At 54.7% G+C, this 17,419-nt stretch overlaps 2 protein-coding genes across 3 annotated transcripts in view; one reads left to right on the top strand and one right to left on the bottom strand.

The window, feature by feature from the left end:
* DNAJB2 (DnaJ (Hsp40) homolog, subfamily B, member 2) overlaps positions 1-695 on the top strand; it is an 8,335-nt gene extending 7,640 nt beyond the window's left edge. The window contains exon 10 of the mRNA XM_005883468.2: positions 484-695. Coding sequence (XP_005883530.1) covers positions 484-488 — 5 coding nt within the window. The 3' untranslated portion in view covers positions 489-695. The remainder of the gene's footprint in view (positions 1-483) is intronic.
* Positions 696-1,400: 705 nt separating this feature from the next.
* Positions 1,401-17,413, bottom strand: PTPRN (protein tyrosine phosphatase, receptor type, N). Of its 2 annotated transcripts, XM_005883464.2 has the most exons (23): positions 17,350-17,413; positions 15,866-15,916; positions 15,521-15,634; positions 14,703-14,799; positions 13,566-13,827; positions 13,128-13,482; positions 12,571-12,702; positions 11,743-11,777; positions 10,806-11,074; positions 10,524-10,610; positions 10,141-10,220; positions 9,895-9,959; positions 9,017-9,235; positions 8,381-8,581; positions 8,137-8,284; positions 7,912-7,985; positions 7,595-7,672; positions 7,401-7,520; positions 6,113-6,279; positions 3,227-3,280; positions 2,513-2,577; positions 2,296-2,369; positions 1,401-2,081 (listed from the first exon to the last, which is right to left on the bottom strand). In XM_005883464.2, the coding sequence occupies exons 3-23, from the start codon at positions 15,528-15,530 to the stop codon at positions 2,010-2,012; spliced, it is 2,664 nt and encodes an 887-aa protein (XP_005883526.1). In that variant the 5' UTR covers positions 15,531-15,634; positions 15,866-15,916; positions 17,350-17,413; the 3' UTR covers positions 1,401-2,009. The 2 variants fall into 2 exon arrangements, with proteins under 2 accessions (XP_005883526.1, XP_014386542.1); XM_014531056.1 differs by lacking the exons at positions 12,571-12,702; positions 15,866-15,916; positions 17,350-17,413 and having other exon boundaries at positions 15,521-15,612.
* Between the last annotated feature and the right edge of the window lie 6 nt (positions 17,414-17,419).

Here is a 17,419-nt window from a genome sequence, read left to right on the forward strand (position 1 = left end):
CCCCCCCCAAGCAGCACATGTGGAATCCTGAGAAGTGCTCCCATTCTTCTGCCCTCACCTCCTGGGGCCCCACAGATGGCTTTCCCAGGCAGCTGTGTTTCCCCTTATGCAGGGGCCCAACACACTGCAGCACAGTTAGAACCAGACTAAGGTATGACTTGATTGAAAGCCTAAGGACAACAAAAAGCAGGGAACACGTGGCGAGAACCTGTAAAAATGTACGTCGACTGAGCCCTTTCACAGATTTCCTTAGCCCAGAGCCAGTGGCGAGTCTCAGGGGCCCGCCTCCCCAGGAGGAGTGGCACAGGTCTGCCCCACTCAGGGTCCAGGCTCCCAACTCATCAGGACCCAGGGAGGAGAAAGCCAGGTACCTCTCCTGTTCTACAGATACGTGTAGAGCTGCCCCTCCAGCCATGGGGCAAGCACCTTCCCATCGCCACGCAGGGCGGTGTGGCTCACCACCCACTCTCTCTCCCATTCCAGGATAAACGCTTGGCCTCATCGTCCATAGCCAAAGGGTCCATAGTGTATTTTTCTGAAAGCAAGGAAGCAGCCTAACCTGAAAGAAGAATTTCAAGCTTCTGTCTTGAGGGAGAGAGATCTTCTGGAATTTTGCCAAGTGGTGGTTTTGCCCACTTCTAGCCTTTGAGAGGTCAAACATACTGGAATGTATGAAGATTAAACAAGTGAATGCATGCGCCTCAGTCGAGCCCAGGTGAGGCATAGGAGGACCAGCGGTCTCATCGCTGGTCCCTTCGCTCCCTGCAAGGGGCAGATGGTACTTGCCCTGTTTGCCATGTTTGCCAGGTGAGGGGCCTGAGCCTTGGCAAGGTGAAGTGGCCGTAACTCCCAAGGAGCTCAGGCCCAAGGTTCATTTTGTCTCATTTCTGTGTCCACCACCTTTGTCCAAGGATGCTCAGGATACACGGGGAGGGCGCGTCTGGGACCATACAGGAAGGGCAGTTCTGGGAGCAAAGGGATCGGGAAGAGGTGCCCCTTGCCACCAGGTGACTGTCTGTTGCGACATCTCCCAGCCTTGGTCTCCCTGAGTTTAGCTAATTTTGCCTGAGGTGTGGCAGGCAGTTTGTTTAATCTTAATCTCAATCCTGCACAACGTACATCATTCCTGAGGCCCAAGGGCACAAAGCAGCTGCCTGGGAACTGAGAGGAGAGGCATGAAAGAGGGTTGGCATGTCTGCGTTCGAATCCTAGCTCCACCTCTTCCAAGTATGTGGGCACCTAGGACACTGCCCGACACCCAGGAGGCCTGGTGATTAGTTCCCATTCGAACCCTGGAGAGCCTGTGCCTCTCCCGAGGACTGCAGGCTGGCAGGCTGGCTCCAGACAGGCTGCGGCCCGGGTCTGGGAGCAGAGCAGACAGGAGTGCGTGGGAGTCCAGGTTGCAGCTGCACACACAACACACTAACTTTATTCACAACGATACAAAAGTAGATTTTTCTAGAAATGTTCTGCGCCAGAGGGAGAGAGTTGAGCAGCACGTGACAAAAGGCAGGGTGTTGGGAGAGGAGCTCTGAGGGTGAGGGCAGGAGGGAGAGGGGCCAGAATGTGGGTCAGGGCGCCAGGACAGCAGGCAGCAGGGGCTGGGGAAGCAGGGGAAGCTGGGTGTGGTGGCCCTTCCACCCTGTTCTGTCCACACTGGAGGGTGGGAGGAGGGGGTGTCCCCACAGACATGTTAGGAGCATCCAGGAGAGTGAAAGGTGGGCCAGGGAAGTCAGGCAGGAGGCGGCTCTGGGTGCAGTGACTGCCCACAACTCTCCTCCTGGCTGGCTGCCAGCTCCCCCATGGGACGCTGGGGCTCCACGTGTGTGAGGCTGAGCAGGCCTGCCCCTCCCCACTTCCCCTACCTTCTTAACACTCCTCTTGGAAGGGCTTTTGCCCAGGAGGGGCCAAGGTGCGGGTGCAGAATGAGGAATGAGTACACAGATAGATGCTCACACAGGCATAGAAGGGACGGAGCCTGGCTGCCCACTGGGGGCCCCCCCGCGGGCTCACTGGGGCAGGGCCTTGAGAATGGCATTCACCTCTTCCGCCACAGCTGTCAGGGCAAATTCAAACTGGTCCTGGGAAGGGCAGTGGGAGGAGGGTCATGGGAAGGCCTGGTCTCTGCTCAGGCCTCCAGGGGCCTTTAGGAAGGGGAGCTGGGAGAGTGGGGGGGGGGGGGGGGGGGGGGAGGGACAGTCCTCCTGGGGGAGGTACACAGCAGGCGGGGAGGGAGGCAGGAGAGGCAGCTGCTGCTGGTTTTCCTGGGGAAAGGTGGCAGGGAAGAACAGTCACCTTAGAGCGGACCAGGCCAGGTCGCTGGTCACGGACATGCTCCAGGGTGGCGGCGATGTCAATCTCCTTCACTCCTGGGGGCAGGGGGCACAGGGCTGCTCAGGGGGTGTCCAGAGGAGGACAGGACCCAGAAAGTTGGGCCATTCTGGGGTGGGAGGTTTGGAAGATTGGACAAAACCTGGGGCTGGGCTGCAGGCACCGTGGGGGAGGTCCTCACCTTTTGCCATGCGGTTCAGTACCATGTCGATGAGGACGTAGGTGCCAGTCCGCCCTGCACCATCACTGAAACAGGAGAGGGCCACAGCCTCGGCTCAGCTCGGGATCCAGCAGATAGGGGGAGGGGGGGAGGAGATACGAAGGCTTGGGGTGGGAGGACACTGGTGGAGCCATTAGAGTTGGCTCGGAGAGGGTGTCAGTGAGCCAAGGTTGAGGGAACCGTTACAGCACCTGGGCCCGGGGAACTGGGCCCTGAGTTGAAAGCCTGTGGCCTCTGGGGTGTCACTTGGGCAGTGGGCCAATAAGAAAGAAGAGCCCTGGCTCAACCCTAGGGTGGAGGAGGCAGGAGGAAATGGGATGGGTTTCCAGCTGGTTTTTGTGTAAATGGCCAGATGGTATATATTTCTACCTTTGTGGGTCATGTATAGTCTCTGTTGCTCCTTTTTCTTTTTTCCCCTTTAACCATTAAAAAATGTGAACACCATTCTTAGCTCATGGGCCATTAAAAAACAAGGTAAGCTGAAGATAGCCCCCGGGCTGTAGATTGCCGGCAGGCACCCAGGGGACAGGCAGGTAGTGTGCATGGAGATGTGCACAGGGTAGGGTGTAGGGCCAGAGGAGCGAATTTTAGGAATGCCCCACCTCAGGGCCCTCTGGGCTAGGTCGATCCATCTTGTCCCCTTCCATCCCCATCCCACAGCCCCTCTCCACGCACCTGCAGTGCACAATGATGGGGCAGGAGCGTCCCCGGTAACACTTGTTCACCTTCCTGCAACAAGAAATGGGTGTGAGGGCCAGTGAGCATCAGCAGAGGGAAAGGAAAAGCGAAACACACATCTGTGGACCTCTCTTTCTTTTTTCCCCACAAGCCCAGAACAGAGGAGGGAAGAGGGCTGGGGAGAAGAGTCAGGGCTGAAGGCAAAGAATGAGATGGTGTAGGTAGCACTGGGCTTGCCTTGTCACTTAAAAGCTCTGTGCCCAAACTACACACCTAGAACAACTGCTTTTACCTCTTTGAGCCTCAGTGTTCTAACCTGTAAAATGGGGTGATAATAGTAAACTTTTCCTTAGGGTTCTTATCATGTCTACATGAGATAATCCATGTAAATAACTAAGTGCAAGGTCTAGCACACAGTAGATGCTCAATAAATGGTAGTTACTATTAATGATAATACATAATATTAACAGCCACAGCTCCCAGAAGTACAGGGAGGATGGGCTTTTTGGTGAGTTCAAAGATGTCAGTCTTGCTACATCACTACTCCACCCCTCTGCCCTCCTCAACAACTGCCCAGGCTGACCCCTTCACCACCAGGTTCCCTTCAGTGCTCATCAGCTGTGAGGTCCTATAGCTCTAGGCACAAAGCTCCTTTGACCAGGGCAGGACAATCCCTCAACCCGAAGCATTATGCTGCTTGCTGCCTATCCCCCTGGATCAGCCTCACCTCAGCACAGGCACTCCATGGTTGGGTCACATTCAGACTTGCGGTCCACTTGGACCTCAGACTCTTCTCTGCTGCCCTCACCACAGCTCACCAAGAGCAGAGGATTTCTTCCTTTAGTGACCCAGTCTGACCTGCCCTTGCCCATTATAACCTTCTTGCTTTGAGAGTAACCTGCAGAATCCTGATACCCCCAATGGGCCAGGAATACAGAGGACTGTCTTAGGGGTTAACAAATTGTTTCAGGGGAAGATTCCCCCAGACTTGTAGGGGCAAGGTGACTTTGAGTGGTTTTAAAGGAGTCCACATGGTTTTCTAGCACATTGATTCACACGTCAGAGGGCTGGGGTTGAACAGAAGTTGCAGTAGTGGTTCCCAACCATCTAATAATAATGATAATAAAGAGTATTGAGAATTGAGCCTTGCTATGTGCCAGGCACTTAAACTAGATTTTGCAGACTTTATCCTATTGATTCTTGCCACAACCCACTAAAGTATGGCTGGGTCATCACCTCATCTCACAGGTAAGGAAACAGAGGGAGGTCAATGAACTTGCTCAGGGTCACTTTCTGAGACTTCCCTCTGGTGGACCTTCAGTAAATACAATATTAAATAGCATTTAATTTGTTCTGGGTGCCTAATGCAAACTGAGTTTACATAATTCAGCCTAAAGCAAAGGAACATAACCTTTTAGCTTACCTGGGCAGCCTTAAAATGGGTCCATGTTCTAGAAAGATTTTTAAAATGTGGAAAACAGGAAATAGCTCTGATGCCCCCGGCCTTGGTTTTGAGAAGCCAGTGCCTCAGGCCCAATGGGCCCCAGTTAGAAACCATTGTTCTGAGGCTCAGAAACTCTCCCCAGGTCTTCACCCAACTCTGCTCCCCTGCTCTCTGCCCAGCACCTAGAGACCTCAGGCTAGCCTGGCAGGGGGCGAAGAAGCAGGAGGAGGCCGCAGTACGGGGCAGGCCCTGCCAGTGTGACAGGCTTCAGCCACCTGTCTGGGGAGAGGAAAGCACAGGAAGCTGAAGCCTGCCTGGTTGTGGTTTAGGTGTCAGAACAGGGTGAGTGCCTCAGCTTCCTGTCCCAGCCCCCACCCCATTCCACTGAGCCCCCGAGAATCCAGAGATCCTCGGGCACTCCCTTTGATTTGTCCCTTCTCTGTGTCTCCCTAACCCCAGCTCTCCCAGCAGCCTTTGGGGTGGTCCCTGGCCCTGTGTTCTGTCTGTTTGTCCATGCAGCGGCCACACCTGCCAATGATCACTTTTGTGACTATGCAACTGGAGTGAGAATACTAGCTGCAGATCACAAAAATGACACTGGCAGCTGTGTGTGTGTGTGTGTGTGTGTGTGTGTGTGTGTGTGAGGGGGGGGGAAGGGAGGGGGAGATGGAGACATATAGAGACAAAGGGGGGAGGGAGGACAGACAAAAGAGGCAGAAATAAATAGAGATGGGAGGGAGGTGAAGAAAAAGATGGTTGGGAACAAGAAAGGGTACAGATAGAGAGAAATGGGCTAGAGGGTAAGAGTGAGACAGTGATACAGAGAGATTTAAAAAATAAAGAGGAGAGGGAGGGTGGAGAAGAAAGGGAAGGGATGGAAAGAGAAGGAAAGTCAGAGAGAACGAGAAATAAAAAATAGAGGCAAAGAGGCAGAGAGGGATAAAGAGGGGAGATGGGCAGGAGGGAGTAAGAGAGAGAGAGGGGACAGCAGACACAGATATAGTGCCAGAGGCCAGGAAGAGCAGGACAGGAGGAAACCGGAGAGTCAGGAGGCAGGGGCCAAGTAGAAGGAGAGGGGAGGAGCCAGAAATAAAGTGAGCCTCTCTTGGGAGAAGTAGGTAAATGAGAAGGAGCTAGACAGAGAGGCAGGGGAGAAAAAGGGACTGATAGAGAAGAAATGGAGCTGGACCACAGGGGTGGAGGGATGGGCACGGAAAGAGAGCATCAGTCCTGATTTGGGGCTCTTTGGAAAGGGGAGCTGGAGATGAGGCCAGGCTCTGAGTCAGGGAGGGTCTGTCTCCCAAGGCCAGGAGGATCTGGTGGGCTAGGGGAACGTGGGGAACCCAGCTCCCAGGCCCCCCCCCCATCCCCGACTCTTGGGAGCCTCCCTCAGGACGCCCCATTGATCGCCCGGGGCCAGCAACATCCAGTGAGCTCACCTGCGGAAGTCCAGCAGGGGCCGAGTGGAGGCCGGAGTGCCCTCTGCCGGCCAGCTGAGGAAGTGGAACTGCGTGAGGGTGCGCGTCTCTTGGGTCTGCACGTTCTTCAGATAGAAGCTCCGCACCAGGAAGTCCTCGCACCAGATGTGCTCAGACACCAGGTTCACCTGCCCAGGAATGGGGTCCGGGTCTGAGCACCTCGGGCCCTTTCCATGTCTGCGCGATCGCTCCTTGGCTTCTCCAAATCCTCCCAGCCTCATAGGCCCCTTCAAATTCTAAATCCTCAAGAAGCTTACCCAACCACCTGCCCCAGTTTCCCAGCTGTGCCCAAGAATCCTAGCTGCCTGTGTCACTTACCTACTGCTTAGGACAACCGGTGGCTTTTCCACCCAGACATAACTAGTATGAGCTTCTTGAGGCCAGTTTCTCCCTCCTCTTCCTCACATAGTGTAGGAAAGTGTCTGTGCTACACACAAACTGACATTCTGCAATATTTTCATTTGATTTTTTTTCTTTATGAGCAAGACCAATACAAAAACTTTAAAAAAAAAGACTATTGAGTGTTCCTCTGGTGATGAAAAAGCTACCACCCAGTGCTCATCTGGTGATGAGGAGCTTCTGTGATGCTCTTGGTGTCTCCTGTCATACAGGGGGACCCTCCCATTGGTTGGGAATTGCTTCTTCCTTCCCCTGCTTTGCCTCAGTTCCCTACCGGTCCTCTCTCCTAAAGGAAAAGTTCGTTCCTATTTTTCATAAGCCACATGTGGCTAATGGTATTTATTTCTTCACTTTGGCTTCCAGGGAACTCAGAGCTAAGTTGAGCTTAACTGAAGTAGGTCTTAATCATGGTCTTTGGGCATACTTCTCTTCCCTGCCTCTTGGCTCTTAACTTCTTGCCTCAGTTTCAGCAGTTTTATAGTTTTACTAGAGACCTGGTGCACGAATTTGTGTATGGGTGGGGTCCCTCCACCTAGCCGGCAATTGAGCCGATCAAGGCCGGCCAGCCAGGGGGAGGGACCATGGGAGGTTGGCTGCATTGAGTGTCTGCCCCCTGGTGGTCAGTGCCTGTCACAGCAACCGGTTGTAATGGTTGCTTAGACTTTTATATATATAGATTTCTGTAACTGTCATCATAAGTCCTTAACAATGCTTCTGGGCCCTGAACTGTATGTGAATATATGTGTGTATGCATATGTATGTGTATATACCTCTATATTCATACATGTATGAATGCTTATCATCCACGTTCCCCACTCCCATTGTCCCCTGTCCGTGGGGTCCTGCTGACCTCATATATGTGGTAGAGGGAGGAGCCCTCGTCTGGCCAGTAGCGATCACACTGCTTGACACCATCCTCTACCAGTGGGGTCAGCATGACGATGACAGTGCAGCCACTCTCCCACACCATCTAGGGACAGAGACTCAGTAAGCTCCATTCTAAACTCACTGGGACCTGGAGAAGCCCTCCCTCCAAGAGCCCACCTGCCAGAAGTCTGCGATTGTATGGGACAGCGGGCCCTGTGTGGCTATGTAGGCTGGCATCCGAGGGTCGTGCTCAATCTGGGGGCCGGGAAGATACACCATGAGCCAGAATGGGAAACGCCTCTGTGGAAAGGGTTGGCCAAAGGGAGCAGGCCAGGGTCTGGGGAAGCCTGAGAACCCCCCATTTCCATGGTAAGATATCAGGCCCCACAATTCCAGGGCCTCAGGTGGGGTGGGTGGTGATCATACCGGAATGGGGTTTATGGGAAAAGAATAAAAATGGGGCAGAGGTGGGGGCAGGAGCCAGGACCACTCACAATGGGGCTGGCGTTGATGTAATCACTCCGAGAAGGGCTGCTCTCCACCTTCAGCTTGATGCGGGCGTGATCATCTGCACAGACCCCGCATCCCACCCCAGGTGCCCCTCCAGTTATTGGGGTCCTGGCATCTCCGCCACTCAGCTTGAACCAGGAGCCCAGCCTCTTCCCCCAAGCCCTCCAGAACGCCCAGCAGAGAGAGGTCAGCCAGCAGGGCTCACTCACAGGGCAGGAAGTCTGGGTGACGATTCTTTTTTATGTTGCCCTCCCCCTGGGCGGTGGCACAGGTGTTGGGCTCTGCCTGGTAGGCACACAGAGCCTGCCACTCCTGGGCCAAGCGATCCCGGTTCCGAAGGTGGTCCTCCATGTATGCCTGCGGGGACACCACAGCCTGGCTCTGGGCCACTCTGTCAGCCCTGCTTCTCCCACCATCCTGCCCCTCACCCTCTGGGCCCAGGCTGGTCCTGACCAGAATCATGTGTCCCGTGGAGATGTCCATGTTGGCCTGGGCGGGCTCCTCGCACCAGGACGGGGTGCTGCTGTGGGAGCTGGGGCTGGCCTGGGCCGCATCACTGAACTGGGAGGACACGCTGCTCACCCGCGAAGGCTCTGGCGGACCCTCTGCCCGGTTGAACAGGGACTTTGTGGCCATGTGCTGGCGGCACAGGTCCTGCAGAGGAAGGATCCAGAGGGGTGCAAGGGTTGCCTGAAGCTTTTCAACAGGGTCCTGGGTTCAATTCTGGGTCCCTAGGCTCATCCTTGATTGATTTTGAATGACACCCATCTCCTCTGGGGTGGAGCTCCCTGCCCTGGCCCTTGTCCTTTTTGGGGCTGTTCTGCATGGTGGTGCCTATGATAACCTCAGATATTACAGAGTGGGATCCCAGAACCTCAGAATTGTAGAACTGGGAAGAACTTAGGGACCACCTGCTACCTAGTCCAACCCATTCAAAACACTCCCACTGGGGCTCCTCCAGCACCTCCCAAACATTCCGAGGGATGGGAACTCACTCCCCATCCAACTCCCCACCCTCATCCCAGGTGAGACCCAGGCTCCCAAGCCCCTTCCATTCCCTCTCCTCTACAAGCTTCTGGGGCTGCGCACCTGGTACTCAAATGTGGTGTCGCCATGGGCCCCCTCAGGTCCCAGGGCTGCCAGGCGCTCCTTGTCCCGCCTCCGAGCATGCTGCCGCACGCACAGAGCCACGGCCAGCGCCACCAGCAGCCCGGCCACACCCACCAGGGCCACCAGAGTCAGCAGCACTGAGCGCATGGGAGAGGTGCTGCGGGCCTGTCGGGGAAGGACTGCAGCTGCCTCCTCTCTCTGTGGGAACAAGGCAGAATCAAGGGGGGCAATGCTGGGGAGAGATTTAGGAGCTGCTTCTCACCCCTGTCCCATGCCACACTCCCTGCTAAGATAACTCCTGAGGCAAAGCTGGGAGAGCAGAGGCATGCTGGTACAGGCAGAAGGGCTCAGATGGACCCCAAATCCTCCTTCTCCATCCCCATGAGACCAACTCAGCCACACTACCCTACCCGAGGCTTAGTGGGTGACCCCACCAGTAGTCCTTGCATTTAAAAATGGAACCAGAGAAGTGGAGAGACAACCCAAGGAATCGAACGGACTGTGAGGCATCAGTGTTGGATGAAGAATCGAAATGTAGTTTGAGTTTAATGTTTTTCTGTGCAAGGTTGTCCCTTGGAATTTAGAGATTGCTCCGAAGGCTATGTGCTTTCCACTAGTTCTTGCCAAGCATGCTGCCTTCCTATGTATGGAAGGCTGGTCCTACAGGGAGGAGCCACTGGGGCCATCTGCTGGCCAGAAAAAAAACTGCATGGGGAAGGGCTGCTTTGGAGAAGTGGGTGAGCCAGCCAAATTTATTCGAGGGTTCAGCTTCCCGTTCTCCTGTCAAGTTTGCCTCCATCTCTTGTGAGAAACGTGAGCCCTCTGGGGCTTTGACTGATTGTGCAGTTAGCTCGTACCTGTCCCACTCCTGTCTGCAAGATCTGCAGCCCTGTCTGTGCTTCCAGTTCAGACTTCACCAGCCCTACAGGGAGGACATAGGTCAGGCTCTCTCCAGCCCCATGTGGTCCCCACCTCATGTCATGCTATGCCAGTTGGCAGGTAGAGCTCATGTGGACTTGGACTATTTCAAAGGGAGCATCCATCATGGGCCTGGGTATATCCTACTAGGGCTGGGGCTGGGGCAGGGGCCAGGCAGGATTTACCAGCTTGCTGGGTCACATCAGCCAGAGACAGGTTCTGTTCATTGTGCCGGATGCGGAAGGTGAGAGCTGGTCCCACCACACTGCCGAATAGGAGCTATGTTACTGCCTCACCCACCATAGACCCAAGACTCTGAAAGAGAGGCCAGCTCTGACCCTCTTCCAATTAGAAGATGGGGCTGGAGCCAATCAGAGATGCCCTACAAGGGTATTTGAAGCCAGGGAGACACTGGATGAGGCCCGCAGCAGGGCTAGTTGTGGCTGTACCTTCAATGCATCTGGGAGCATCTCTTACCCTACCTTGGACTCTTCCCCTCCTCCCTTGAGCTCCTCCAGCCACCTCCCCACTCAAGCCACCTGCCTCCCCAGCCCGATACCAGTCCCACCTGATGTTGATGAAGCTGCCCGAGGACATGTGCACATGCTCAGCCAGGATCTCCAGCAGCTTCACTCCTACAGCCAGACTCAGGGGCCTGGAGGTGGGCAGCAGGCAGAGGAAGAGGTGGAGACCCTCTTGGCCACTTTCTTGAAAAAGGCCACCTCCAAGGGTACAGAGCAGCCCACCCCCCTGTCTACTTCACATGTGGTTTTCTACTCTCTGCTTCCTGCCAGGCAAGCCAGCCCAACCCCCAGGGGACTGGAAGGCTTCCCCAGGCTGGAGCCCTTACTTCTGGTCAGTGACAATGTAACCATACTCCTCTGCTGATGGCCGAGCTGAAGGCTGCCCCGCCACCGTGGGCTGGCTCGGGCCCAGTGGACTTTTCTTCTCCATCAGGACAGGCATGGCAGGGGGGCCAGCAGCTTTGGGGGGCTCAGAGCTCAGCACTTGCTGGGCTTTATCGGAGGTGGGGTGGGCAGTGGGGTATCCAGGCAGGGAGGGTGTAGGCAGGGAGGGTGCAGGCTCCGCTGCATCGCCCTGCACCTGCTCCTCCATTGTCTGTTTAGAAGAGATGATAAAAGTATGGTCTCTGTATAGTGGAAGGACTGGGGGTGGGTTTGGGCTAAGGGTCTACTACACCCTGGACTTGAGCTTCCTGCAGTGGTGCTTAGGACTTGTTTCTTTCTGTATCCCCAGGGCTCAGTGCAGGTTTAGGCACAGAGAGGGCACCCAAAAAAGTAAGCCAAGTAGATGAATAAATGAAGGATTGAATGAGTGGAACATAATCTGTGATAATCCACAGGATGGGGCTGGAGTGGGGGATCTGGGGAGCATGGTTAGGGTAGGTAGAAGGTGAATAGGCAGGCAATAGTTTTTAGACTCTGATTTAGCCACAAAATCTTAGACATGAAACAGATAGAGCTCCTCAAGTTCCAGGAGCACTAGGAACCTGCCTGCTCACAGCGCCCCTCTTCCCCTAGGGCTCCTCAGAGCATGGTCTCAAATGATTGTATTGAAAAAAGCAGTGAATCAAGAAATGCTAGCTTCTAGTCTGAGCTCTGCCATCAACTTGAGGTGAAACTTAGGCAATGACTATGGGCCCCAGTTTCCCCAAAACGAGGGGTTGGAGAATACGGATTCTGGGTCCTGATCCTGAGGTTTGGATTTCAGCAAGGGGGTTTGCTGCCGTGGGGCACTTATGAATCAGAGAGGTAATGGGAACTCACTTTCTTGATGTCAGCTCCAATGTTTACCATCCCTCCTGTGGAGACAGGGAAAACAAGACTCTGGGCAAAGGGCCAAGGCCAAGGTCCACACAACACAGATGGGAGGAAGGGCCAGAGGCCTGAGCCTGTTACACCTGCGGTGGCCTCTTTCCTCTCAGTCAGTGACCAAGACTCTATCATTGGTCTCATCCTTAGCCTGGCCTCATGTCTCTGTGCTTCTTTTTTTTAATTGATGTCAGAGAGGGAGAGAGAGACAGAAACATCAATGATGAGAGAGAATCATTGATCAGCTGCCTCCTGCTCAACCCCTACTGGGGATCAAGCCCACAACCTGGGCATGTGCCCTTAGTCGGAATCGATCCTGGAACCCTTCAGTCCGCAAGCCGATGCTCTATCCACTGAGCCAAACTGGCTAGGGTTCTGTGCTTCTTTCTTAATTGTTTTATTAACTTTTCCCTCTGTCATTGGCCACACCTCTCAAAACTATTTGTGCAGTCCACCCTCTATGCATAAATATTGCCTTCTTTGAATTGGCCACGCCCCTCTTTAGGTCTTTATTATCATCCACCTACCTTTCCCAGTGTCTCCTGATTCCTGCTCACACCTCCTGTTGACTTCTTTTTCCATTACTTCCACCCTCTAGTCCTTTCCTGGTCTAACCCCTCAGCTCATCACTGCACCCCCTTGCTCCCTGCCCTTTGCTCGCAATGACCCCATGTCTCAAAAGAACTCTGACCCTGACCCTGACCCTTCCCCTCTAGGCTGCTACATTTGGTCTTGAGAGGTGGGGCACGAGACCATTGCTAGTCTCTCTGCCTGAACACTCGCCTGGATTTCGTCCTGCACCCTTGGGCAGCAGCTGCAGCAGGGTCGAGAGAGTGGAGAGCTGCTCAGGGGTCAGCTGACGCAGCTCCACCCTGTAGCCCGCCAGCACAGCTGCCAGTCTCTGCAGAGTCACATCTGCTGGGAGCCAAACACAGAACTAAGGGCTGGTGGCAATATGGACTTGTAGGACTCAGATGCGTGAGTTGGGGGTAGGAGGGGACTAGCACATTTAAGAGGTTTTTCTCAAACACCAAGGCACTAATGTCCTCCCCTTCCAGCCCTTGTCCACACTTTGGGGGAAAGACCTTCCTGGGGCCAAGACCAAACTTAGGCCCACCATGGACACCTAGACTCTCCATTTGAAAGAGTCACGTCAGCTACCCCCCCCCACCCCCCACACTGTATCCACACTGTCTACCTAGTGCCTGGCATAGATCGGGTTATCAGTAAACATTAGTTTAATGTATGAATGGCTTTAAGGACAAATTAACAAGTACAGGGAGAGTCAGGATAGCCCCCCCGAAGAAGCTCCCATAGGCAGATGCTGAGGACCCTGTTACCTGGCTGCTCTGCTGGGGAAGGAGGCTTCTCCCCGAGACCCTCCAGTCCTTCCTCCTCATAGCCCTCTGAGGAGTCCTCTGCCTGGCTGCTGTCCCCTTGTGCTGGCAAGTTTGGTGCCCGGGCCTTGCTGGGCACTGGCAGCTCCTGGGCCAGGTAGAGCAGACCTGACTCCTGGAAAAGCTGAGCAGGTGAAGGCCCTGGAGGGTCCCCATAGGAGTGGCCAGGGTGAGCCCCAAACATGCCTTTGGGGGCAGTTCTGCTAAAGAGGGCAGGGGGTTCAGCCTTGGACAGGGGGCCAACACTGACCATCCCTGGGGAGCTCTCTGAGTCCCGGGAACCATCGCGGGAGCCAAACTGTGGAAAACCAGAGATGCAGGTGAGAGCAGACATCAGGGCTGGGGGGTTGGGGCGGGGGTGGGGCAGTGTGTAGGGCTCACCTGATGGAACAGGTAGGGCTGCAGCAGGGTAGCTTCATAACTCAGGGCAGGGTGAGGGGGCTGTGGGGACAGCAGCAGATTCTCCAAGAGGGGGGGCAGCAGCTCAGCCTGCAGAGGGGACAGGGAGGAGCCAGCCCCAGCCCCATCCCCACCCGCTGGAGGTCGAAGCAGTCGGTGTGGGGCTGCAGGGGCGGGGCCAGTAGGGATGCCCTGTAAGAGCAGTTCCTCAGCGGGACCAGGTCTCCTGGGCACCAAGCCAGACCTGGGGAGGAAAGCACAGTGTGTGGGGGAGTGGGGGAGGTTGGTGTGGGGCAAGGGCATACGGAGCCTACAAGGCAGAGCCGATGGGGCCAGACAGGCTCAGGAGTTTAGAGTGAGGCTGACCTCTTAAAAAATGAGGCAGGCTCAGGGGAGGAGAGAGTAGCATGGGGAAGGCCAGAAGGCCAAGCCTGGGGAAGAAGTTATACTAGTAGCCTCCCTGGTAAGCCTGGGTCCCTGAAACACAGGGGCAGAAGCTAGGGAAAGGTGAGGCTAGGGATGGAGAAGGGGAGAAGAGCAGCAGGGAAGGCAGCCTGGAGCCTGTCTAGATGAACCGTGGCTGCACTGCCCCATTGCCCCTGTGTGCATGTCCCCACACCCGACTCTCCATGTAGGTTCAAATATTCAATACTCTGCACCCCTGTCCCACTCTGCCTCCTTCAAACTGGTATCATCATCTGTGCCCCATGCCCTCATTTACTTTCCTCTGCTTTACAGGGTCTGAACAATGGTTCAGAGGACCTTACCACACAAAAATGACAGTATCAACTACCATATACAATTCCACACAGCAATGAGACTGAACATTAAACAACTTCAGTCCAATAAAATTCTAATTTTTCCAGGATGACTATTTTGATGCTTCTTTTAAAATACCAAATATCCCAGTTTTTACAACATTTAAAAAATACCCCTGTTTTGCTGGATCCCTGGGGATGAACTCAGCTCCTACCGGGTATATGACCATTCCTGAACTTCTTGTATCCATACCTCAGCTTGCTGACCTTGGCACCCATGTCCCTCCCCCTCCCTCTGTCCACCAGCAAGACCACAGACCCACCAGCCTTATGGTGCTAGTGGTTGAGAAATAATGCCTACCTGTCCCTTGGGTGGGGCTCAGGGGGGCGAAGCCTGGGGATGCGTTCCATCTCCTGGGAGATCACATACTGGGTGAGGTCATCATGCCAGGACAATCCTGCCAGGGGACAGGATAGGGTAAGGTTGGCTCAGCACTGTCTGAGGGTCCAGTAACAGGGGCCAGTAGAGATCACCACTGTACCCCTCTCTGCAGTGTATTGAGTTTGGCAGAGCAGAGGAGCAGTGGAGAGGTCCAGAGACCTGGTAAGTGATCTGAGCTGTCCTCCTCCCACCCTCAGGAACAGATTTTGGAGCCAGACTGCCTCCACTAAGACTAGGTTTCAATCCTCTGCCACTCACTAATTGTGTGACCTTGGGCAATTTGCTGACATTTCTGAGCCTCGGTTTTCTCATCTGTAATATGGGGGTTTATACCTCCTAAGATTGTTGTGATAATTAAAATAACACAATATAAAATGGTTAGAATAGTACCTGTCACATAGTGAACTTTCAATAAATGCTATTATCATTATCATAATTATTATTTCTATTCTTCTTTTTGTTAATCCTGAACCTCAGTTTTCTTTTTTCCAGTGGCTTCTTCTAGAAGCCTCCTCTGGATTCCTTCAGAGAGTCTAAGTGTGAAGAGCCCATCTCTAGGGTTCCACCCCACTCCTGTCTTGCTTCCTTGTCCAGCAAGGCCTGGAAAGGTGTGGCTCTAAGAATGGGTGTGATAGAAATGTTTCATGAGAGAAATCCTTGAGTCAGGTGGCCCCTCACTTCCCCACCCTTATCAAATCAAGTTCCAGTCTCTCTCCTCCAGTGCACACAGACCTCACCTTGGGACATGAGCTGTCGGAGCACACCTTGTAAGCGTTGAAGAACTGGGGACGTGACTTGCAAAAGGGGCCGAGCCTGCCCCACTCCCACCTGGCACTGTCCAAATAAGCCATCTAAGAGCACAAAAGTTGTATTAATACAGGATGTGAACAAAAAGCCTTTCAAAGTCCAGGTTGCAAATGGGCAGGACTCTCCACATCTCCTCTCTTGGCTTCCGAGAGGTCTGCTCCTCCAGGCTAGTTGCCCTTGTGCCCAAGCCCAGTACCCCTTCTCCTTTCTAGGCCTCCCCCCAAGTCTTTATTGTGTCCCCCTCCCATCTTGTAAATCCTACACCCAGGCCTCACCCTGAATACAGACTTCGAGGTGAGAGCAGAGTCTACGGTCAAACAGACAGCCTGTAGAGAGACAGGTGAGCAGAGGTTCAGACAACCACACATAGAATAGTCAGATGAATGGACAGGCTGGGAAAGGGAGAAGCAGATGGGTCCACTTTTCCATCCTAAAGAAGAGGAGGGAAGAGGCCTAGAATTCTTAAGAGAAGGAAACACAGTGTCTGGCTTTGGGTTTTAAGCATCTGTGAGTCTTGGATCCTTTCCCTAAAGGTTCAGTTTGCTTAACTGAATGATGGGGAAAAGGAGCTTTCCATGTGCATGGGGGTAGGATCATACACTTCTGTTCTCATAGAATTACCATGGGGGAGTTTGGGGCCAAATTCTGAGGAAAGGGGGATTTTCCTCCCTAGATCTCCAAAAGCATCCTAACTATTATAGCCTGGGACTCAGAAGCGGTAAAAACCCTCGCACATCTCCCCTCTGTGTGGGAAAGGGGAAAGGGGAAAGGGTGGGGCGACTTTAAGGCAGTGCTCCCCACACTGTCCCCACTCTCGGTGGCCCGGGTTCTTTGGCGCTGTCCGCGGTGCTGAAGCCTGGAGCCTGGAGCCGTGGAGGGCTTGCCTGGAAGCAGTTATGGGAAGGGAGGGGTGACAGGGCGAGGAGTCTCCACGCGACCTGACCCCTCCACCGCTCGCTCCAGCCTTCATCTACCATCCTACCAACACGGCGCCACAGGAAGTATCCTTCATTTGCCTCCAAGCCCGTGGTGAAGGAGGACGCCAGAAGGCTAGGTTGCACCCCTTCTCCCACGAGCCCCTAACCCCCACCCTCCCCCGGCCCATGAGTCAGCGCTGACTGTCTCTGTCCGATGAGATGTGAGTCAGCACTGGGCCAGGCTGTGGGGAAGGGGATGGGAGAAGACCCTTCCCTCTTCACCCTCTTCTGCCCCCTCCCCCAGCTGTCGCCCTCTTGTCGGAGATCAGAACATAGCAATCGGGCTCTCTAGGCACAAAGAGAAACCCTGACTCTCCCCTTGGCCTGATTTTCTACAGGGAGCGGGGGATCCTAAGCTCGCGGCCCCGACGCCTGCCTCCCGGAGATCAGGATGCCCCCGCCCTCCTCCTACCCCCCTCGCCACCCCTCAGCACCGGTCGCCACTTTGGCGCCTCGGCACGACTTGCTCCTCCCGTGGACTTGGAGCCTGTCTATAAGTCCTCTGTCCACACGCACCCCCGTTCCTCCCCCCAAACCCGCGATCTTCCCCTGAGACCACTTCTCTAAGGTCCCGCCCCGTATTCCCAGCCCTGCCTCCAGGCCTACGCCCCTTTCCTGTCTGACGCCCTCTTGTCTTCCTCATCTCGCAAGGCCTCCCCCTACCCGACTCCACACAGATTCTACCCGAGACCCCCACCTTGGAGACTCTTCCCCGCACCCCGCACTGAGTTTTGCTCCCGGCACCATGCTCCTCCACCCCGGCTCCCCCCTTTCCTCCTGACCGTGAGCACTAATGGCGCTGCAGCCTCCCGGGCGGCAGCTCAGCAGCAGGAGGCAGAGGAGCACCCAGAG

Source organism: Myotis brandtii, unplaced genomic scaffold, assembly GCF_000412655.1.
Source record: "Myotis brandtii unplaced genomic scaffold, ASM41265v1 scaffold79, whole genome shotgun sequence".
Classification (NCBI taxonomy): domain Eukaryota; kingdom Metazoa; phylum Chordata; class Mammalia; order Chiroptera; family Vespertilionidae; genus Myotis; species Myotis brandtii.

Excerpts from the sequence above, each read along its gene's own strand:
- PTPRN (XM_005883464.2), bottom strand. Across the intron at positions 7,673-7,911 it reads ACATCAACGCCAGCCCCATT|ATTGAGCACGACCCTCGGAT; the intron begins GTGAGTGGTCCT and ends CCCGGCCCCCAG. Across the intron at positions 7,521-7,594 it reads CAATCGCAGACTTCTGGCAG|ATGGTGTGGGAGAGTGGCTG; the intron begins GTGGGCTCTTGG and ends CTCTGTCCCTAG.